Source organism: Manihot esculenta, chromosome 11 (assembly GCF_001659605.2).
Source record: "Manihot esculenta cultivar AM560-2 chromosome 11, M.esculenta_v8, whole genome shotgun sequence".
NCBI lineage: Eukaryota > Viridiplantae > Streptophyta > Magnoliopsida > Malpighiales > Euphorbiaceae > Manihot > Manihot esculenta.
The window spans coordinates 3,254,902-3,277,975 of record NC_035171.2 but is presented as its reverse complement, the minus strand read 5'-3'; the positions used below and the strand labels follow the sequence as shown (position 1 = coordinate 3,277,975).

The 23,074-nt window shown below is 32.5% G+C and overlaps 2 protein-coding genes across 2 annotated transcripts; both read left to right on the top strand.

The window, feature by feature from the left end:
* The first annotated feature begins 1,786 nt into the window (after nt 1-1,786).
* LOC110626756 (NADP-dependent malic enzyme) lies at nt 1,787-8,247 on the top strand. The gene is made up of 20 exons (XM_021772827.1): nt 1,787-2,063; nt 2,469-2,734; nt 3,626-3,746; nt 3,863-3,937; nt 4,256-4,407; nt 4,515-4,620; nt 4,756-4,821; nt 5,163-5,258; nt 5,376-5,447; nt 5,596-5,679; nt 5,758-5,856; nt 6,120-6,167; nt 6,278-6,331; nt 6,440-6,538; nt 6,638-6,727; nt 6,810-6,887; nt 7,037-7,111; nt 7,203-7,293; nt 7,397-7,525; nt 7,734-8,247. Exons 1-20 carry the CDS (start codon nt 2,037-2,039, stop codon nt 7,820-7,822), a joined length of 1,917 nt encoding a protein of 638 aa, XP_021628519.1. The 5' UTR covers nt 1,787-2,036; the 3' UTR covers nt 7,823-8,247.
* Nucleotides 8,248-12,818: 4,571 nt separating this feature from the next.
* LOC110626627 (transcription factor MYBS3) lies at nt 12,819-17,232 on the top strand. Its single transcript, XM_021772652.2, has 3 exons — nt 12,819-13,324; nt 15,796-15,992; nt 16,398-17,232. The coding sequence occupies exons 1-3, from the start codon at nt 12,988-12,990 to the stop codon at nt 16,935-16,937; spliced, it is 1,074 nt and encodes a 357-aa protein (XP_021628344.1). The 5' UTR covers nt 12,819-12,987; the 3' UTR covers nt 16,938-17,232.
* Nucleotides 17,233-23,074: the final 5,842 nt, after the last annotated feature.

The following is a 23,074-nucleotide window of genomic DNA, read 5'->3' as shown; positions in this document are numbered from 1 at the left end:
ATTTAAACACTACTAAATGTTCTCCTAACCGAAAAAAGCTACATATGAAGTATGTTTTCAAAAGAAAGCTCCAAACTTTGGAATTATCGGCCACCCTTAATTCATTCTTATATATACCACTTATTAATTAATATTTTTTAAATTTTTTATTGTTACAAATAATTCAGTGTTGGGATGTCATTTTCACCAATAAAAAGAGAAAACGTGCCCAGAAATGACCCATAATTAAAAGCAATACCATACACTAGTATATGCGGCGCTTAATTTAGTGGATATAATAAATCAGCAAAATTTATTTATTTAAATTGAATTTATATAAATTTATAATATAAAATTATAATAAAATTAAATTTTTAATTAATTTTGATAGGGTGGACTTACTTTTAAATTTTTATTCCGTGTAAGAACAAACACAAAGACTAGCAAATTAAATATTTAAAGTCTTTTAATAAATACATATTTTTATGTAATATTAATAATATTTAATGTAAAAATTAATATTAATAAGCATAATATTTTATTTTTATAAAAAAAATATGATATTGTATTGATTAAAAAATAAAAATATTTATGTCAATATCTATACATGTTTAATTAAGACATATACTAAACTTACGAATTTAAATGCATTATTTAATAAATAATTTGAGGTATTTATTTTATGGAGAAAATTATTTTCATTAATAATTTTTATTTAAAAATTTTAATATTTTTTAAAAAATTTAATTTAATTTTTTAAATGAAAACATATAAAAAATTTATAAATATTATTATAAAATATATTTTTTACATTAAATTAATTATTTATATAAACGGACTCAGTATTTTATAAATAAAATTTTTAAATTTATTAAAATTTAATTATAACTATTTAAATTTAATTTTTTATATTAAATTAATTATTTATATAAATAAATTCAAATAATAAATATCCTATAAATATTAATTTTTAAATTTGAATATTTCTAAACTTAATTATAACAATCCCAACTCTTTAAATTCAACATGTTATCATCTCTATAATAAATCAACTCTCAACAACTCTTGATATTACCCGCAAGTAATTGGGTTGCCAAATGCAAACGCCACCAACCTCCGTCGATGATTACAAGGCACACACCCATCTCCATCTCCTTGAATACCATTGTTAAAAGGATATCCTGGTGCTGCTATCACTTGTTTCTCTTGCAGCCTAATTAAAAACCAAGGGCTAAATTAAGAACCAAATGGCCATTGTCAGAGGAGGAAGAAAACGTTAAAAACTTAAAACTAGTGCTTCTCCTTAACTTTGTCGTTTCACTGTTTGCTTCTGGTGGCTGGATCTTGATGTGTTGCGGGCACAATATAATCTAGTTTCGTTGTCAAGTGGAGAGGAGGACTTCTCAAGATGTGGTTGCTTAAGCTTCACCCACATTTCTTTTGTCAATTTCTGTTTTCATTTGACCTTTTATGAAAAAAAAAAAAAAAGATTTTTAAAACTAAAAATATAAATAAATTATGATTTAATAATTTTAATTAAAATTTAAAATTTTAAAATAATAATAAAAAACAACCTTGTCAATAACACTTGCTGCTTACGTGCACTATCATTCACAGCCACAAATCCAAAACTCCGTGCGATGGCCCACACACGACACATTCCCACATTAAACTTTAGGACACATCGGTAATATTTGGACAAAATCAGTTGCACACATGTCATTTCAAGTAAATAAATAAAAATAGATTTAAAAAAAAAAAAAAAAGGGAAAAGCTGGGGGAGAGTGAGTGAGTTAAGACACGTTTTGGCTTCCTCCATTTCATTGCCATTTCTCGATCCCATTGTCCCCCTCTCTCTCTCTCCCTCCTCTGTTTAGCAGATAGAGAGGGAGGGCGCAAGAGAGAGAAACCAGAGCTGCCCACAAGTTTATATCTTTCCTCCTACGGACTCTCTCAACTCTCTCTCTGTTCTTCTATTTTTTCTGCTTATGTTCTTTAGGGACACAGAGTGTTTATAGAACGGTAAAGACTCTGTCTGTGACCACATTTCTTCCGCCATGATCTCCTTGAAGAGCAATTTCCTGGTAATATAAACCACTCCCATTCTATTCCTTTTACACTTTGCACAATTTATTCTAAGTTTACGTTTGCATTCACATCCTCAGCAGCAACCTGTATATTTTCTTTAATTTGTGCTTATTTTATTTGCATTTCTGGGTGTGTTCCTTTTAATCCCTGCTTACATTTAAAACCATCAAAATGTTTTGAGTATTTTTCTTGTAGAGATTACTTTTCCATATCTGGGTTCTAAATAGATTTAAATTTAATCTACTTTTAATTTCTGGAAATATAGTTTATTGATCCAGTAGATTATCCATTTCTATGCGTTGTCTGCTTGTCTTTTTCGTCCTTATTCTTCTTCACTCACATAGATTTTGTTATAAATTCAAAATAACCAAATTCTTCCTATTTTATATGATGTTGAACAGAGTAACACGGGCATCTCAGGCTCGTGCAGCCCTTTCTCGGCGAAGCAGAGAGGACTCGTTCCTAAAGCTCCAACTTCATTAAAAATAGTGGCGCTGAATCCAAATAGGGAAGCAAACGGCAGCGTCTTGATGGAGAACACACTGCAGGAAATTAGAGATGGAGCTGCTGTGCTTAACACAGTTGCTGGTGGCGTCCGCGATGTATACGGTGAGGATACCGCCACCGAGGACCAGTTTGTCACGCCTTGGTCCCTCTCTGTTGCTAGGTAAGTAGAATTATGTAAAATTTGTAGTATTCGCCTTCTCATTTTCCTTCTGTGTTTCGATTTTGATTAGAATTTTTGGATCTTCGATGATGTCAATGTTTTTAACTTGTCGTGTATTGTTGTTGATGTAAGTTGCGTGTGCTACTTTAGATGGGATATTATACAATGAAACCATAGTTCTCATGTAGGACTGCTTACAGGAATTGACCATCCAATATTGGTTTTAAACGAGGCTACTAGTAAACTTAATAAGATCAAGCTCTTAAATAAAAACAAAAACATTACATCTTTGCTGAAAAGTGGTGAATACTATATTTGTGTTTTTCTTAAAAAAAAAATGAATAACTTCATTTGTTTATATTGTCAATTTCTTATTGGTTTCTTGCATGAATCACTACTGCAGAATATACTTTATGCTTGATTTGGCTTAGTTGCATTTTCTCTTTTTTATTTTACTTTGAGAGCAAAAGATCAATGTTTGGTTAGACAATAAATAATAATATAATAATATTTGCAAAGCAAAAGAATTATATATTTATTCAGTATACTTTTCTCATTATTTAGGTGTTCTCTGTCTTTTTTTTTTGCAATCTTATTCTGTGAACCTCTTTTATAGCCTTTCTGATTTTTAAATAATTAAACATCATGTTATGTGTACTCTCTCTCTCTCTCTCTCTCTTTCTTTCTTTTTGTGGAGGGGAGTGTTAGGGGGGAGGGATGGAATGTTTTAGAGAAAAAGAGATTTGTATTGAAAGTTTTTAGCTATTTTGCTTTGGAAAGTTTCATTTGGAGCATCCATTTTCTATGTTCTTTTGCTATCTATCTTAATACTTTGATTGTCATGAGCTAAGCTAATCTGAACTGGTTTTGTTCTGCTACCATATGCTGTAGTGGTTATTCTTTGTTGCGAGATCCACGCTACAACAAAGGACTTGGCTTCAGTGATAAAGAGAGAGATGCTCACTACTTGCGTGGCCTTCTGCCACCAGCAGTAGTTTCTCAGGAGCTCCAGGTTGATTTTTTTACTTGTTGCCCCTTGATGTATTTTAACTATTTTTTATGATTTTTTTTAAAGAAATTATTTTACATGAAAATGCTGATGAAACTTTTGGCTCCCGAGTTGGACAGGTGAAGAAAATGATGCACATTATTCGCCAGTATCAACTTCCACTGCAAAAGTACATGGCTATGATGGATCTTCAGGTAGCCACATAATTTCTAAGATTTTCTGCACTAAGTTATTTACCTTTATTATTTATGCTTCAAATGGAGAATTATAACCTACTCATATTTTTATGCCAACTGATTCAGTATTTATGAGCAGTGTGAATACTGTTGATTAATTTTGTTGCAAAACATTTGCTAATAAGGGCACTATTTGCTTCTCTAGCCTGCATTGCCTATTTTACTAGTGTAATTGCTATAGTGAATAAGTAGTAGTGCCTTTCTCTAGAATTGCTGTTTTATTTTTCCAGCTTTATTTAATGGAAAATATGAAATAAATATTCTACCTTATTGCAGGAGAGCAATGAAAAACTGTTCTACAAGCTTCTCATTGACAATGTTGAGGAGATGCTACCTATAGTTTACACTCCAACCGTTGGTGAGGCATGCCAGAAATATGGAAGCATCTTTGGTCGTCCTCAGGGTCTTTACATCAGTTTGAAAGAAAAGTAAATACCATGCATTATATTTTGTGTTCTTCATATTTGTGGTAACATAATTTGTATTTCACTGCTTGCTTTCCATCAATTGACAGCTGATAAATTTTCTTTTACAGGGGTAGAATTCTTGAGGTGTTGAGGAACTGGCCTGAGAAGGATATTCAAGTCATTGTTGTTACTGATGGTGAACGTATTTTGGGGCTAGGGGACCTTGGATGTCAGGTGAGGACTATCTAAATGCACTTCCAAGAGTTCATGTGATTCTTTTATCCTTCATCTCCCTCTCTCACTCACACCATGCATGTGCACACCTGCACAGAAATGTCATCAATGACGGTTTTTTTTTAATTTTCTCAGGGCATGGGGATACCTGTTGGGAAACTCTCTTTATATACAGCACTCGGAGGAGTTCGTCCTTCAGCAGTAAGCATTGGCATAATAATAAGTTTTTTTTTTCTATTTTTTAAATTTGCTTTTGTTCCTTTTTTTGGGTTGGACAAGCCTGAGCCTGTGCATCTAGCTTCTTAGTCTAAGCCTGTTCAGGCAGAACTTCGTACTTTTTAGAGTGATGCCACCGTTTCCTACGACTGGAGGATGATGTTTTAGTGATTTACTCTGTTTTCTTTTTCGTTTGATGATGACAATGCCTATATCAGCTGCATGTACTTCTATAGGAAATGCAGCAAAGCTCGACAGATTTTGAATCTGGTCATCATTTCCCTTATCATTAACAAACAAAATATCAATTATGTCAATTATTGCAGTGCCTTCCTATAACAATTGATGTGGGAACTAACAACGAGAAGCTGTTAAATGATGAGTTCTACATAGGGCTCAGACAAAGAAGAGCTACTGGACAGGTACATGATATTTTCACCTAACTTTTGTGTCTATTGTGTTCATGAGCTTCTTTTATATGTGCTGCCTAATTCTCTGTTATATTAAAATTTAAAGTGGATTGCTTTTCTTCATTTCAGGAATATTCTGAACTGCTATATGAATTCATGAGTGCAGTCAAGCAGAATTATGGTGAGAGAATCCTCGTTCAGGTAGTTAGCCTCAGACAGACACTGATGATCCTTTTGTTGATTTCTGCACTACTTCATCCATTTGTTAGATTAGTTTTACATATCTACCTTTTCATGGCTAATCTTACATGAACCCATTTTTTTCAAAAATCTGTATCAAACTCTGCAGTTTGAAGACTTTGCAAACCACAATGCATTTGATCTGCTTGCAAAATATGGTACTACTCATCTTGTTTTCAATGATGATATTCAGGTAAGTTTTTTTTTTACAGTATTTGTAGCAATTAGGATGGACATAGCTCTAATAATTGAATCAATTGTTCTATTTCAGGGCACAGCATCTGTGGTCCTTGCAGGGCTTGTTGCAGCACTTAAATTAGTTGGAGGAACCCTAGCTGACCATAGATTCTTATTTCTTGGTGCTGGAGAGGTGAGTAGATACTAGATACCTACTTATACTGATAATGCTTAATTTACTAGTTATTGAATATTGCAACAAGTGAAGGGAGAATCCTAAATCAAAATGTGGATTTAAAGAAGTTTATGACTATGTATTATGTAAGCTGAGAACAGGAAAATAATAAATTGCTTGCCTCAATCCTTACCATGACTGCATCATCAACACTATCATCCATTTTCAAATTTCTTTTTCTGCTATGAATTTTTTATGTCTCATTTAGTTGCTGATGACAGGCAGGCACTGGAATTGCAGAACTCATAGCCCTTGAGATGTCCAAACAGGTCTGAAATCACTTCTTTTGCATGTACTTTTTTCACTCGTATATGATTAAGAAAAGCATTGATGGCAAATGGACTAAACAGTTGTAAGTATTGTCTTCCTCTTTGTATAGACAAACAAGCCAGCGGAAGAGACTCGCAAGAATATTTGGCTTGTGGATTCAAAGGTAGTAAAAGTCTGTAATGATTCTGGCTATGGAGGAGAACCATAGCTTCTCTCTTTATTTTTTTTTTTTCTAATCAGTTATAAATCTGCACGTGTAATTCCTTTGCAGGGGTTGATTGTCAGTTCCCGTAAGGAATCACTCCAACATTTCAAGAAGCCCTGGGCTCATGAACATGAACCACTAAAAACACTTCTGGATGCTGTCAATGTATGAATTCTCTCTCTCTCTCTCTCTCTCCTCTGTTCTCATATGATGAAAGATAAAAAAGTATCTTCTTGCTCTCTTTGCTTGTCTGATTTCCACCAGGACATTAAGCCAACAGTGTTGATTGGAACATCAGGGGTAGGAAGAACATTTACTAAAGAAGTGGTTGAGGCTATGGCCTCCTTCAATGAGGTGAATCTCTGTCCATGGATCCGTCTACTTTGGTGTTGAAGTTTGAACTCTAAAATAATCATCTTTTGCATGATGGATGCAGAGACCTATAATTCTTGCTCTTTCCAATCCAACCTCACAGTCTGAATGTACTGCTGAAGAAGCTTATACATGGACTAAGGTAATGCAAACATACATCTCAATTCTGTTATTTATGCAAAAGGAATTAGCATATCACAGTGACTTTTCTCCAAAGGAATATTTTTCCATCTGATTTTTTTTCTTACTGCTGGATTTTAGTACTAACATTTCTCTCCCTTTTACGTGCAGGGTCGTGCCATTTTTGCTAGTGGAAGCCCATTTGCCCCTGTCGAATATGAGGGGGAAGTTCATGCGCCTGGTCAGGTAGGAAGTCTTGAGAACTTCAATGACTTTTAGTTAGCAATATTTGATGCATCAGATAAAAATTTTGAATCACGTACTCCTTTTTGTTCAGGCAAACAATGCATACATTTTCCCTGGATTTGGTCTAGGTCTGATAATGTCTGGTACAATCCGTGTTCATGATGATATGCTTCTGGCAGCATGTAAGTGAACAAAACATACACGTACTTCAGATTTTTAGGAGAGGATTATGGAGGTTTTGTTCCTGGATTTTTATTCCATGTTGTGCTTATTTCCCTGTTCCAGCGCAAGCATTGGCTGCACAGGTGACACAGGAGAACTTCGACAAGGGACTCATATACCCACCATTCTCAAACATTAGAAAAATTTCAGCACAAATTGCTGCCAATGTAGCTGCTAAAGCTTATGAACTTGGTGAGTCCTTTATACTTATAATGCAGCAATTGCCATATGGGGAAATCCTTAACTGAACCCGATTCACCATGAATTCAAGAGACATTAAAGTGAGATACATTTGTTTATTTATGCTTTGGAGGTGTATTGGTTCATGGTGGACTGGGTCCAGCCAAGTATTTCCTTTACAATATGTATGTTTACCATCTGGAAATGGTATTATGTATAGGTTTGGCCACTCGTCTTCCTCAGCCGAAGGACCTGGTGAAGTATGCTGAGAGCTGTATGTACAGTCCGGCCTACCGAAACTACAGGTGAAATGGCAGAAGCTTCATCTCTTTCCCACCCTGAAGGTGACCACCCCACAAAAATAAAAAAAGGCAAAAAAAAAAAGTGGATGTCCAGTTTTAGTCGCATAATTAGCTGCTCTGCAATTTCATTATTAATTTTTGAAGTATTTTTTTATGTTAATCTTTTGTTTGATACGATGTTGTGCAAGTCATTTGATGGGTAGCAAAGTATGTGGTGGTAGTTGAATGCAGTCGAATAGCTGTTGACTTGGAGATCCAGCAGAATGAAATTCAACTGTGTTCTTTGATTTTTCATTTCGTCAGAGTAGTGTGAGAAAAACAATTTCTTAATGAAGGGTTGATAGGATGAATGGAGTTTAATCTCGCTCTAAAATGTATTTATTGGAAGATGATTATTCAAGATATTAATGAAATTTTTTTTCTTAATTTTTATCTGATGTGAGATTTAATATATTCCTCCATGTTTGGCTTGAATTTTTATTGATATTGATAAAATGGCTCACAGAGAAAAATGATAATGGTGAAGTTCCACAAACCCAAGGAAACGTAGCCGTTTCAATTTAATTTTAACTCAAGAAATATCAAATCAAGAAACTGAGATTATCCGATTTAAGACTGCAACAAAAAGTGAAGTAATTTAGTCTAACACCAATAAATTTGAATTTTTTTTAATTTTTTATATTGATTACTGCTGGACCTTTTATATGGACAAAATCAGATTAACTAGACTTTACCCGGGACAAAATCAGACTAGACTTTAATGATCTATGCAGTGAAACAATCTTCAATTGTGCGTTTCAGTCCAGTCAAAAAATCCAGTCGGATAAACCCGGTTTATTTTGAAGGAGGCTCAGTCTGAAATAGGTTGAATAAATTTCACATGCGGCCCATCCTAAAGGAGGTTTAATTTGGTGATGTGATAAGAGAAAAAAGAGCAGTCATAGTCATTTCTCAGTCTTGTCTGCATACGCATTGAAAAAATAAAATGGCCGTTTAGTATAGGAGGAACTCTTAACACATTTGTAGTGAAATAATTAGACGTTGGTAGCAGATAAAAAGAAAAAGGATAAATATTGTTTTTATTTTTTGAATATCAAAATATCGTATATAAATTAATAAATTTAGTTTAAGTGTCTTTTATTTAATTTTAATTAAATTAAGTTTATTGAAAATGTTATAGAATATTGAGTTAATGAATTTATAATCAGGATGTAAGTATTTATTAATAATAGGTATAATTATTTATTATAGTTCAAAAATAAAATAATTGAAAACGCTGTGGTGTGGGACAGCTCTGTTAGGTTTATAAAATCATGAGGGCGGCTAAATCTCAGGCTTCACAAAGTTTAGATTTTGGTCAAAACTGTCTTTTTCTTTCTCTTTTTTCTATTAACATGTAAATATCCTCTTCTTTTTTTTTCCAATTATTTTATTTTGCTCATTCATCGTCACCCAAACTAAAGAGTAAATTAAATATTTCGCTTTTTTTAACAATAATATGTAAAAAAAAAAAAGTATGCACATGCATGGGAAAAGGGTTAAATCGGTAATTTTCTTTTTCTTTGGGTGATTGGAAGGATGTTAATGCTAGATTGAGATGTTATGGAAGGAAATTGAATTTCCCCCGTAGAATTGAAGATAACTTTATTTATTTGATATGGCTTAGCCACAACAAGATGAAAAGCAGTCTCTATTCTATGTTATCCCTTTGCATTGCATTCCTTATAATAAAAACAAACATTGACTTCTCCACCTTATCTCATCTGTCTTCTAACCCATCTCATGACACGTGGCTCACTCCAACCCTCCCTCTATCTACTGCTTTTCCCACATGTCCGTACACTTTTTTAAAATCGAGTATGTTTTTTTTAAACCCTATTAGTTCAAAAAATCACAATTTTATATTTTCAGTTTATAATTAAAATTTTTAATTTATATTAAAAATTAAAAATTTATTTTGTCTCGTCCACACCCAGAAAAGAAAAGATCAAATCGGCAACGGCAACAGCAGATAAGACCGCTTATTCCTTGTTCCCATGAAATCATGAGTGAACGGTCAATTCGCTAAGGGAGGATTTGTTTCACAACCGAGTCTGTCAAAGAGTTTGGGTAAGCATTCAAAGCTAAAGCAGTCTCCTTTCACGACCACTTTTCAGTAGAGGGATGAAATAATTATAACAATTATTTAAATTAATTTTAATTATATTTAAATTAATTTATATAATACACCACATAATATTATTTTTATAATATAATGTTAAAATTTAAACTTAATTATTTAAAATTTTTAAATTATATAATTAATATTTTTAATTTTCAATTATTTAAATAATAATTTCATTTAAAAATTTAAAATTTTAATCAGGATTTAACTTCAATTAATTAAGTTTTTTATATGGTAAGAATAATCACGTGTAACATGCTATGTAAATTAATTTAAATATAATTAATATTAATTTAAAAAGTTATTATAATTAAATAAATTTAAAAATTTAAAATTTAAATAATTAATATGGCTATATATGCATGGAAGTTATGGTATGTCAGGAATGAAAGATTGTGGGTCAATAAAGTTTTGTCATCTAGTGAGGTTCATCATGCTACTAGTTCATATTTTAATGATATGTGGCTTCACTTGTGGTTCGGCCAAGGACGTTATCTCACCCATCTGTTCCTTGTGTGCTCCATTTGGTTGAGACTACCACTCTTGAAGTTTTGTATTGCATTCATTGATTGTACAGTCTTTGCTAGTACTGATTTGTTCGATTTTGCAGCAGTATTTGAGGACTTGAAAAACTTCTTTTCCATTGCAATTTCGGGTTTCTATGAGGGGTGGGCAACCTATTATTACTGAAGTTTTGGCCTTGCGTCAATATTTATCTTATACTAGAGATTGTTTTCTTTAGATTGGTTGTATTTTTACGGATAACCAATACTTAGCCTTGACTATTCGCTATCCTCTGGATGACTTTTCAGAGTTTGAATTAGTTGTTTCTGATTGCAAGGATGCTATGCGGTCTCATAATAACATTCATGTTCGTTGGGTACGGCGTTCAGAAAATAGAGCCGCCCATTTATTAGCTAAAGAGTCTATTCATCATGGTAGATTCAAGATTTGGATTGACATTCGTGATTGTCTCTTGGATTATTATTTTACAAGATAAATAAACTCTTTCTTAATTAAAAAAAAAATAAAAATTTTAACTATCCGTAAAATTGTGATATTTTTAAACCAATCAAAATTTTTTATCAATTTTAATATTTAATTTTCATCATCTCTTATTAATCTGTATTTATATTAAAATGTATATTCTTTTTAATTTTAAAATATTTTTTTATCTAGAATTTAAATTTAAAACTATCTATTAAAATTTTTACTGCAATGTCAGTCTAATAATAAGATAAAATAATATTATTGATACATATTTTTAGATAATATACTCCTCCATGTCATAATTTTTATATATTTGAATTAAAACAATATATTTTTCAAATAGCTTTCAAGATAACAGAACTTGATTTTGTTTGGTTATAATTTATTAAAATTCTATCTCTTACTCCTGATTTTAAAATAGACAATCCTTTTTTTAGTTGGTTAAAGTTATCCCTTGGCATTAAGAATATACTGCTTTTTGCATTAGATGCTTTCACACACCCATCATTGTTAGGATGAGATGATTATCCAATTCTAACTTAAATTTTCATATGTGACATTTCAATAGTTATCTATTATTATAATTTATTTTAAATAATAAATTAAGTATTGTGAGATTTTTTTAAAAAATATATATTACTCTGAATCGAAATGTTACTTCTGTAAAAATAAAAAAAGAGTAGAGCGAGTATTTTTTTATTATAAAAGTGAATTGAAATTAACAAAAAATAATTAATAATACAAGTAGAAGAAGGGTGTGCAAAAAGTTAGGATTGAGCTTTTAATTGATGGGACACCAAATCAATAGTTGAAGCAAAAGACCTTTGAAAGACATAATAATTAGCGGCCATTCCTCATCAGATTACCAAAATCATCAATCACACTATCCCAATTAAAATATATTAATCCGATCAGTGGTCGTGTGCGGTGATACTTTAGAAAGGCCCCACACTAAGTATATGTGGGCCATGTTTAATTTCACGTTTAACGCTGTGGTTGGTCAACTTCATCCATTCAAGATTACACATTAGGGTCGGTTCGTGGGTAGTCCTAATTCCCAATTTGAAACTCCTTCGCCGTAATTCATCCAATCATTAATTTCGATATTTTCGTAGAATTTCGAATCCCCCCTCCCCCCCACCTAAGCAGATATGGAGGGCATTTTGGTCTTTTTCTTATTTTTATGGTCAGTCATTTGATTGATAGGAAGATGAAACAGCGACACGGCTTTGATAGAAAGGCAGAAGCAGCAAGCTCAGTTGGTTCCACGTTTTGAAAGCCTTTCTTTCCTTTTTGTTTTTTTCCAGCTCAAACTATTAGCTTTTGTCATACCACACGCAACATTCCAACAACCATTTTACTTTTTACACCTCATTCACTTCTTTTTTATTTTTTCACCCGTTTTATCCACAATCTCATTCTAACATTTAAATTAAATAATTAACATTTGAAAAAAATAATATTTTCTGATTTTAATAAATTGATAAGGATAATTTTTATCTAAATCCCTTCTATGAACTCAAAGTGTGAAATTTCGAATTTTGTTTATTTTTATATAACTATATTATTATTGTCGTTAGTAAATTAAGTTGAAGCAATTTCTTTTTTCATGTAATTATAGTAAAAGAAGGAAAGAAAACGTCATCTCATCCGTCGTTGAAGGATAAAAACGTAAATTCATCACTCGCCAACGAACGATCCCCTCCTCTATCCTCTAATCCCGCTCATAAAGTCCCACAGAAATCCATAATTCCCAAATTACCCCTACCCCTACCCCTAGCCCACCCCCACCATCTGGCTCTCCCCTAAATAAATTCCTCACTCCTTCAATCTCCTATCCTTCCATGCAACCTTTTGCTCTCTCTCTCTCTCTCTCTCTCTCTCTCTCTCTCTCTATATCTTCCTCGTTCTCTCTCTAGAGACTCTATTTATAAAGTACTATATTTATCCACTCGTTTGTTTCTCTGAACTATCCCTGCTCCGTTTAACTCGGTGGTGATTCGGCCGACTCAGTCACCATGACTCGACGATGCTCGCATTGCAGCAATAACGGCCACAACTCCCGCACCTGCCCCACGCGCTCTACTGGAGGCTCATCTTCGTCGGCGTCTTCTGCTGCCGGAGTCAGGCTCTTCGGTGTCAGACTCACCGATGGGTCCATTATTAAGAAGAGTGCTAGTATGGGCAACTTGTCGGCACACTATCATTCCTCATCATCAGCCGCCGCTTCACCCAATCCCGGCTCTCCCTTATCGGATCACGTCCGTGATTCGCGAAACGTTCCGGACGGGTATCTGTCTGATGACCCGGTCCATGCTAGCTGCTCCACTACTCGACGCGGAGAGAGAAAGAAAGGTAAGCTTTTTCATGTTTTTCCGCGGCAAAAAAGATAAAGATACGGTCTCTTTTATCCGTTTTACCCGATATGTTTTTGAATGGTTTTCCTTTCTGACATGATTTATAATTATCACTGGCAAAAAAAAAAAAAACTAATTTTCGAACTTTTCGTTTTTTTTCTCAAATAATTTGTTTTGGGTGATCGTGAGGATGCTTATTTGATATAATTTTTGTATACGGTCCAAGTTGATGATGATTACTTCTGTTTGGTAATGATCCATATTTTAAATTTTAAATTTCAAATTTTAATTTTGCTCATCATGTTGGTTTTTCAGTTATCTAAACTTGGAGAATTTTTTGTTCGTTTAATGCTCAGTTACGTTTCATCCTTACTTTTAGTTCTTAATAATAATATTAAATTTTCTTGTCGTTTTGAGCTCTGTGTTACCTGAACTTGTTTGTGGGAGGTTGTGTTTGTCTACTCGATGCTGGTTTTGGTTTCTGGATTTTATTTGAAGATCCCGGTGGTTCTTATTATTTGTTTGTTGGATCGTTTTTATCTCCAAAGTTAACTCATTTTTGGATTTTTATTTATCCGGAAATGACTTCAAATTGTATAGTTCGTTTCAGATAGAATATATTGAGGGCCTTATTGCGGAAGATGGTAATAAGAAATTTTTGTCCTTTTCAAACAATTGCGCTTTGTCTTAACACGTTTTCATTGCTAGTGATATATGCTTCATGCTTATGCAGTACATATAAGAGCTGTATTCTACAAAGCTGATTCACTCGTTGAATTATATTTACAGCTATCTCTGTTCTCAATTCTCTATTTTCTGTCTCTCTCGAATCTTCTTCTCTTCAAATCTGTTGTGGCAATTTCTTCCAGAAATGGTGAGCTGCCGCTGGAGTCAGGGTCAATGAGCCCAGGTCCTGACAATATAATGAAAAAAAAAATACTTCATTTATATTTCCTGCTCTTGCAATGAAAGTGTACGGGATTCTGTTGTCAATTTATCATGAAAATATCACTCCCTAGAGTTTGCTAAACTATTTTCTTGCTTGGGCCTTTCTGGTGAAAGTACCTTATCGGATTTGTATGGGAACTCTTGTTTCTATTCTATCTCTCTCTTTTTTTTTTTAAGTTTAAGTTTGGAGTTCCAGGTGTCTACCCAATTTCGGTAAATTTTTTGATGGTAGAGAGAGCACATAGTAGATTGGCAGCCTAGTAAATTATGAAGTGCAGAGTTGAGGATGTTGCTTAGCTTGAAGTTCCTTTCACTTTCTAATGACTTTTAGGATGTTTTATGAAGAAAGATCGTAGAGCAACAAAGACAGGAAGAAAATGAGTGGACGACAGTGAGCAATATCCCCATGTTAGTTTTGAAGCTTTTGTTGCCATTTTCTTCATCTTTAACCTTCTTGTTGGAACAACATCTTCAAGATCTTTCCTTCACACTTTCATGTGATTGTGAAAGATACTCTGTTTTGTATCATTGTTAATTTCTCACGTATTATCACTTTTTGAAATATTTCTGTAATATTACTCCATCATCTGCAATACTATATTTCACATGATTCTTTCTGAGTCGTAAGGTTTATCCTGACTCTATAATAAATAAGTTCAGGGAAGTAAGAGTCACTGTTTAATTCAGAATGCCTGTGCATCAAGCCTTAATAGTTAGTATATTATGAAATAGTTCAGAGTAATGTATTCTAGCTCGTCTGCAAGTGTTTTGCTGATTACCAAAACAACAAAAGTGTGTTCCCTCTCTATATTTCTGTAGAAATTCCAGCCTCTATTGTAATCTAAGTTCTACGAAGCTGAAGTTGCTACAGATTTTGTATTTAGATTGTTGGAATTGCATTAAATTACATGATCATGTCTTCATTCTACTGTTGGATCCATTGGCAGACATGCACCAACTGGACTATTCTGCCAAATAGGAGCAACTATTTGATTGGACTTAAGCTCTGCATTTTAAGGTGATTTCCATCAAAATTTTTAATTCCCTGTATTTGGCACTCGATCATATGCATTTACTGAAGTAATCCCATGCTTCCAATATTCTGGTTGTAGGGATTTTGTAATGGAGTGATTAGATTAATATTTAATTGGCATTTTGAAGTTGGTCTGCTTTCTTGCAACTTATGCTTTTTATAAAACTAGGAACTGCACTTTAAATAAGTGATACATAGTTCACTTACTCATCATTGTTCCTTCACTTTGTTCTTTTGGGCATCCAGGGGTTGTCGTGGTGTTCTTTTCTTCAGAAAGTAGCCCATTTTTAAGAAGTCAAAAACCATATAATTTGCTGCACTTTCAAAATATATTATTGAAATGACAACGATGATGATGATGATTCTTATTATTCTTATTCAATTACCGATCTAATATTAATATTTACCCTGTATCGCCTTATCCAAAGTTTTCACATTGCTTGTATATGAAAATCTTTTCACTTATTTGTTTTGTATTTGGATTTTAGGTGTCCCATGGACAGAAGAGGAGCATAGGCTATTCTTAGTTGGTCTTCAGAAATTGGGGAAAGGAGATTGGCGTGGAATAGCTCGAAATTATGTGGTGTCTAGAACTCCTACCCAGGTAGCAAGCCATGCTCAGAAGTACTTCATCCGCCAGACCAATGCCACAAGAAGAAAGAGACGCTCCAGTCTTTTTGACATGGTTCGTCATGCTTCTTTATGTTATTTTTACATGTTTATACATGCACATCTGTTAACACCGATGGCAGTTGGCTTCAATCTGGCATTTGCTTTTTGCTCTTGCTGTATTACCAAATTATATCTCATTTTATATGTAAAACTGTCAAAAATTGAAGACAAGCAACTCTTTTCTCAAAAGTAGTGCAATGCTCTTTATGATGCGATAATGCAGGACATGTACTAATCCAAGTTGCTTTTCATGTATCTATTTTTAGTCTTAAGTAAGTGAGTAATTTGATGCAGGAATAGGTGTTATTTAGCCCATGGTTGTTTGAATCTCTATTATGACTAGATGAGGAGAAAGATTTTTCAATTGTGTTATTGTTCATCCTTAGGAGTTGATGAAATAATTCTCATACTTTCTCAGGCTGCAGAACCCCAGACAGTACCAGAAGAACAAGAGTTGCCATCTTTAGGAGGAACTGATAAAGCAGACACGCAACCTTCACTGAACCTATCTCTGAAGCCAGAATATGAACCTATGCAAACTGCATCAGAAGAACAAGTTAAAGAACCTGATGAAACAGTGATGGATTCCAGCGAATCAAGTCAAACTGTTCCCAGATTAAGTGAATCCACTCCAATTGTCCCTCAGTTGAGTGAATTCACACCGTTTGTTCCGGGATTCTTTCCAGCTTATGTGCCAATCCCTTATCCATTTTGGCCTGCTAATACTGTCCCCATTCAAGAACTAAAGGCTGCAGAGACATCAAATCATGAGGTCTTAAAGCCAATTCCCATCTTTCCCAAGGAGCCTGTCAATGTGGATGATCTGGTTGGCATGTCTCATCTAAGCATAGGAGAGACTGAGAGAGGCCAAAGAGAGCCTTCGCCGCTCTCCCTGAAATTAATAGGTGAGCCGTCGAGGCAGTCGGCTTTTCATGCCAATGCTCCAGCAGTGGGTTAAGAGTAAAAACAGGGTAATGGTAGTCATATACAAGCAGTTTGAAATGGAGAAAAGAAGCTGTATTTTAGCACTTGATCTCCCCCTCCCCCCCCTCTCTTCCCCTGTATAATTGATAGTGTGAAGCTTCACTGTTCTTTATAACATAGGGTGACAATGATTTGGTTTGAAATATTAATTCTTTCCAACTGTAATCAGCTAGGAGTATAAATAATCGAATGGGGCTTGGCACAGGATTGCCATCTTAATTTTCAGTCCTTTGATTTTTTATACGAATTGCCATAAACGATTAACTTGAGGCTTGAGCTAGTCTTTTTCTTTTATTCCTCCAGGAATTGTGACGCCTTATAGCATTGGTGAATTCTTCTACACAACTGCATGCCAGGAATTTGTATTCTTTTGTGCCTTTTCTTTTTTCAGAGTTAGCTTAAGGCTTCATTTAGAATTTTTGTGACGCATTTAGGATTTTGTTATCTTTTTGTTAGTGTATTATTTTCAAGAGACGAAGGGCATGTAAGAAAATGAGTAAACTATAATTTAGTGACCTATAATATATATTTATATTTTAAAAATAAAAATCAGTTATTTAACCATGAATGCTTTAATATCATCTTTAAATAAATAAAATAAAATAAAATAAAAATAGTGGTTTAAATAAATTTTCACTGTGTGGATTAAGTATTAATTTTTAATATTACAAATATTAGATAATTGATTAAAATTAATATATTACACCCCCAATAAAAATTATCAGAGGACAAATTGTTGGTTTGGCGGGACTTTGCGCTCGCACGCACCATGCGACTTGCGCATCCTGGGTCAATTATTTTAATTAACCTGGCGTCTCTCAGTGACTTCCCGATCAAATCTTGGGGAATTTGATGAAACTACAGCAGCATCCTCACATTCTGCTTGGTTCTCGAGAATTTAACTTAAAACGAAAGAATCATACCAATTTTCGTTCGCAAGGTACATGGACCTCTAGTTCGATTGAAACTGAGCCTATTTTACATTTCATTAGTTGCTTGAGGTTTTCGTTTCGTGGACTCCAGAATTTTACTGCCTGTTTGGATTCGAAAATTTCTATTTCACCGTTAAAATCTTGTTCTTGTTAACATTCTATGTGCTGGTGGTTCTTCATGTAATGTTTAAATTCTCAATCCCAAATCAGCTGCAGTACTCTGTTACACTATTCTTCTGGTTTCTTCACTTAGTCAATTGATTCTTCTCACTTATTTTGTAATGTCATTTTGCAGGGAAGAAAATACGTACGGACTAACCAATAACCATCTGTTTCAATGAGAAGGAAAAGGGAAGCAGTGTTGCTACATCCTACGAGATTTATATATTCTTGCAAAGCAAGAATATAATTGTGTAAGTACCAAATCCATTCCCCTTAACTTTCATATAACTATGTAATTTGCTAGAAATATGTGAATTTATAGATTTATTTTGGAAATGACTTTTTTTACTGATCAAATCTTGACAAAAAGCCATCTTAATTTGGTGTCCCTAATGAGTAAAAAATGAAGTTGAGTGGAAGAGAGGAAACATATCACTTAAATTAACTATCTCCATGTCATGAATTTAGGGGAAATAATTTGCCTGTACAAGGATTTAGGTGATCTTTTTGAGCTAGCTTTTGAGTTGGAATTAGGTCTGGGCTATTTTCTCAGTATGATATCAAGATCTGTCTTGTTTCAATATTAGGTCTCACATTCAAAGATTTAAGCAATCCTCCCTTAAACTAACCTTTGATGGGATTTAGGTCCAGTTACATTTTTTCAGTATATCTTGTTCTTAATACACATATAGGAGAGTGAAATCATACTTAATTCCTTTATTAGGATTCTTATTCAAGTTTATTAGTCCATTTAGAATGATTTACTGTGATTGGAAAGCGCTAATTAAATTGCCTCTAATTTCCAGGTTTATGGACTTAATTGTGAAAATTATCTGAGAGGACTTAAATTGTTTCAACCTAACAAGTTTAATAGCCAAATTGTCACTTAATCCATTTATAAATATGGTAATTTTTTTTTCTCCATGCCAAGATGTGAACTAAAGAATCTAGGGCTCTACTGCTGTATTGGATATTTTGGATCCCTAATTATAGTGCATGCATAAACAAAATGAATGAGAAATGGACTCATGAGAAGCTGTAAATAAAAATTGCCCTTATTTGACTCGTTTGTCGTATAATCCCAGCAAAAATGTCAAAGAACTTTATGGCCTTGTCTTTGAGTAACAGGATGGTCTAATAATATTGTAGTTGCCTTTTGTTTTTGGCTGGAATTTTTTCCCCTTGCTGATCTAACCTGGTCACTAATGTTATTTCATAGTAGCGTTTGTAAGATTTTGCCCATGATTGTGGTTATCATATGGGGCTGAAATTTGGTCCACAATGTGGCCCGATATTAAAAATATTTGTTCATTTGGGTACTTAATAGACATGTTAAATTAAGACTTATCTTTGGTTCAATTTTAATTTTTAAAATTTTGTAGATTTTAATTAAATTTTATGTTTTGTGGGTTTGATTTAAAAGAAAATTAAAATTTAATTTCAAGAATTAAATTCTATGAAATTATTTATAATTAAAATAAATTTCATCAAATTTTGATAGAATTTAAAATGAATTATACAAAACTTATATAACAATGTTTTGTGGAATAAAATGTTCCTAACAAAATTTTTCCTCTCAATTATTATTTATTTTATTAGTTAATAAATAAATATTTAAAAACTAATAAATTATTAAAATTATTAATAATTACAAAATAACTGATTAAAAATATTTTAATAAATAATTAAAATTTTATATTATTTATAAATATTAAATAAAAGTTATTAAATGCTACTAAACAATCAACCATCTACCTTAAACCTTCTGAATCTGTTAAATAGAATGAAAACTCTCTTACAAAAGAGTACACTTGAATATAAGTCTCATATTATTTATTTTTATTTTATCAAAACTATTGTACATTTAGCGTAAATAAGATTTTTTCAATAATATATATAAGGGTAATTTAGAAATTGAGAGTAAATGAATTTCAGTTTTGAAATTAAATCAAACAGAAATTATATGCAATTCAATTGACTTTTACTTTTTAAGTTATATCAAACTAAGCCGTCGATATGATATGCTATGTTATGATCATCTCTGATGAATGTATGACCACCCATTGTTAGTGTGCTCAAAGAGATGAGATTCTTCCTCGTGTTTAGAATATGTCGAATGCCGGTCAATGTTCTAATTACACCATCATGCATTTTGAGTTTGACTGTACCGATTCCTCGAACCTCGCAAGACTCATTATTAACCATCAACACAATATCAATAATAGGCTCATAAGTGGAGAACCACTCTCTATTAACAAACATATGAAATGAGGTAACAATATCTAAGCACCAATTTTGCTTGGATCTGGGTACAGCCCTAGTAACAAAAAGAATATTAGAGACAATAACATCTTCCACCATACTGGCTTCAACAGGCTTGTTCTGGTCAATTTTGTTATTTTGCTTAATTTTTAACTTGAAGCAATGCCCCTTTTTCTTACAGTAATTACAAGTCATATTTCTGCATCTGGATTTTGATCTTGATTTAGGCCTACTAATACTGGCAAAATCTCTATTGGTAGGCCTTCCTCTAACAATCAGGCCTTCTATTGGACTATCATTTTTAGAAATAAGCTCTTTATCCATGAGTTCTTTTGAGAACAAAGCTTATTTGACATTCTCCAAAGTTAATGTTGACTTACTAAAAATAAGAGTATCTCTAAAATGTTTATAGGACGAAGGTAAAGAACGAAACGAAACAACATAAGAGCTTGGTCTTTCTCTTTACACTCAATATCCATATTTTTTTAAATCTATTAAAATAGAACTAAATTTATCAACATGAGATTTTAGGGATGTACCTTTTACCATAGTAAGCATATGCATACGATGTTTCGCGACTAATTTTGTTGTGAGGTCTTTCATCATATACAACGACCCAAGCTTAGTCCACAAACTCACTGTAGTTTTCTCATTAATGACTTCTCGCAAAACTTCATCAGACAAACATAACTGAATAGCAGCCAAAACTTTTTGATCCATCTCTTGCTTCTGATCGTCAGTCATAGGCCACGGTAATTTCTCCAAATCTAACAGTGCTTTCTGCAATCTGCTTTGTATCAAGATAGCCCGCATCTTCACTTACCATAAGGCAAAACGAACATTGCGGTCAAATTTCTCAATATCAAATTTTGTCATAGCCGTAACTAATTTCAAAAGAAATATTAGATACAACTCTGATACTATTTTGTTGAGGTTAAATCCTAAATATTTATTTGGGATGAATAAAATATAGCATGACAAAATAAATATGAGAAAATAAAATAAAATAAGACAACACAATATTTATGTGGTTCAACAAAAATCTATGTTTATAGATGAAAAAAAATAAAAAATTTACTAATAAAATCGAAAAATTATAAATCAAATGTGAAGAATAATACTCAAATATTTTACTCAAAACTCACAATATTTTTCTCTCATCCAATAAAAATCAAAAGCTCACAAAATTTTCTCGAAAACTCATCGTGTATACATTTCACAAGTTAATACATATATATAGAGGAAGTGAGTGAAGAGGTGGAACAAGTTGATCCCTTAGTCCGCGGTCTTGAATTTCCTTCATCATGAAGGAATTGATAACTTCATGAAGGAAATGATAACTTCCTTTATGAAGAATAATTTACAGCAGAGATGGCACATTGATGAACAAAAGCCAATGAGAAAATACCACATCAATTCACAATTCTCCAAGTATGATGCTGGTATATATGCATCAAAATGTGAGATCTAAAAGCCAATAAAAAAATACCACATCAATTCACAATTCCAAACATGACAGTAGCATATATGCATCAAAGTGTGAGATTACTAAATTCAAGACACCGATTACAATTATTATTATTATTATTATTTATTATTATCATTCTTGAGAGATGGGGAGAAACTCTTGCCATGCACTATTAGCCTTTCTAATATTATCTGATTTCCACCACCAGCACTACATGGCTGCCATATTATTGCGACCAGGGGCGGAGGGAGGGAACTAGGCTGCAATCTCCCACGGCCCCAACCTCCTTCAATTTAGTTGTGTTTTTGTATATACACCTACAAAATAGAAAATTATTTTTCCAGTTATTTTCCCTTCAAAAGTAATTCATATTTTCTTATGATTATATAAGTAATCCGAAATTTATAATTATTAATGTCTAATTGTATATTCAACAAAGTTTTATAAAAAATTGTTAGCTTAACTATATTCTATAACAATATCAACCCCTCAAAATTTGTAGACAATTGGTGTAGTTAACAGAATAGTTATAATTAAATGATATTAGCTATGATTTAAAAAAATTTATCTAAATAATAATAAACTTTAATAATTAATTTTTACTGTTAAATTATTGTCCATAATACACATAAACAAAATTTTTTTCTCCTTTTTTTTTTATTCCTATGAAATGCATAGGAAAAAAATGGATGTGCATGCATATTAAATCCTTCATTTTCTTTACTATTATTAACTCCTAATGTTAACCAAAAGATCATATATTAATTAATGATAGTAATGGAAAAAATGAATTTTATTTAAGCCACATATATATAAATATAAATTATAAATATTGAAATTATATAATTTCAATAGTAGAAATATGATATAAGATGCGAATTAGTAATATTGTGTTAACTATTTTTCAAAGATCCACATATATAGATATTATTACAAAAATAAAAGTTTTTTTCGGTGCAGGTTAATAGCAGTTTTACAAATCGATCCAAAATTGCCTCCATAGGAGTAGATCATAGTGTAGGGGCGGCTAATAGAGGTCATTTTAATCATCCCTACACATAAAGTAGAGGCAATTTAAATCATCAGGTGATATTATTTCTTCAATCTCTTATAATTAATTATTTTTTTTAAAATAAAATTACTGATTATAGTAATAAAATTTTATCAAATAAAGAGGGATATTATTATATGGGCTATTATAATTAATTATATGGGCTATTATAGGTGATTTAAACCTTCGCTAAAATATTTAATTTTAATTTAAAAAAATAAATGTTACCGTATGTC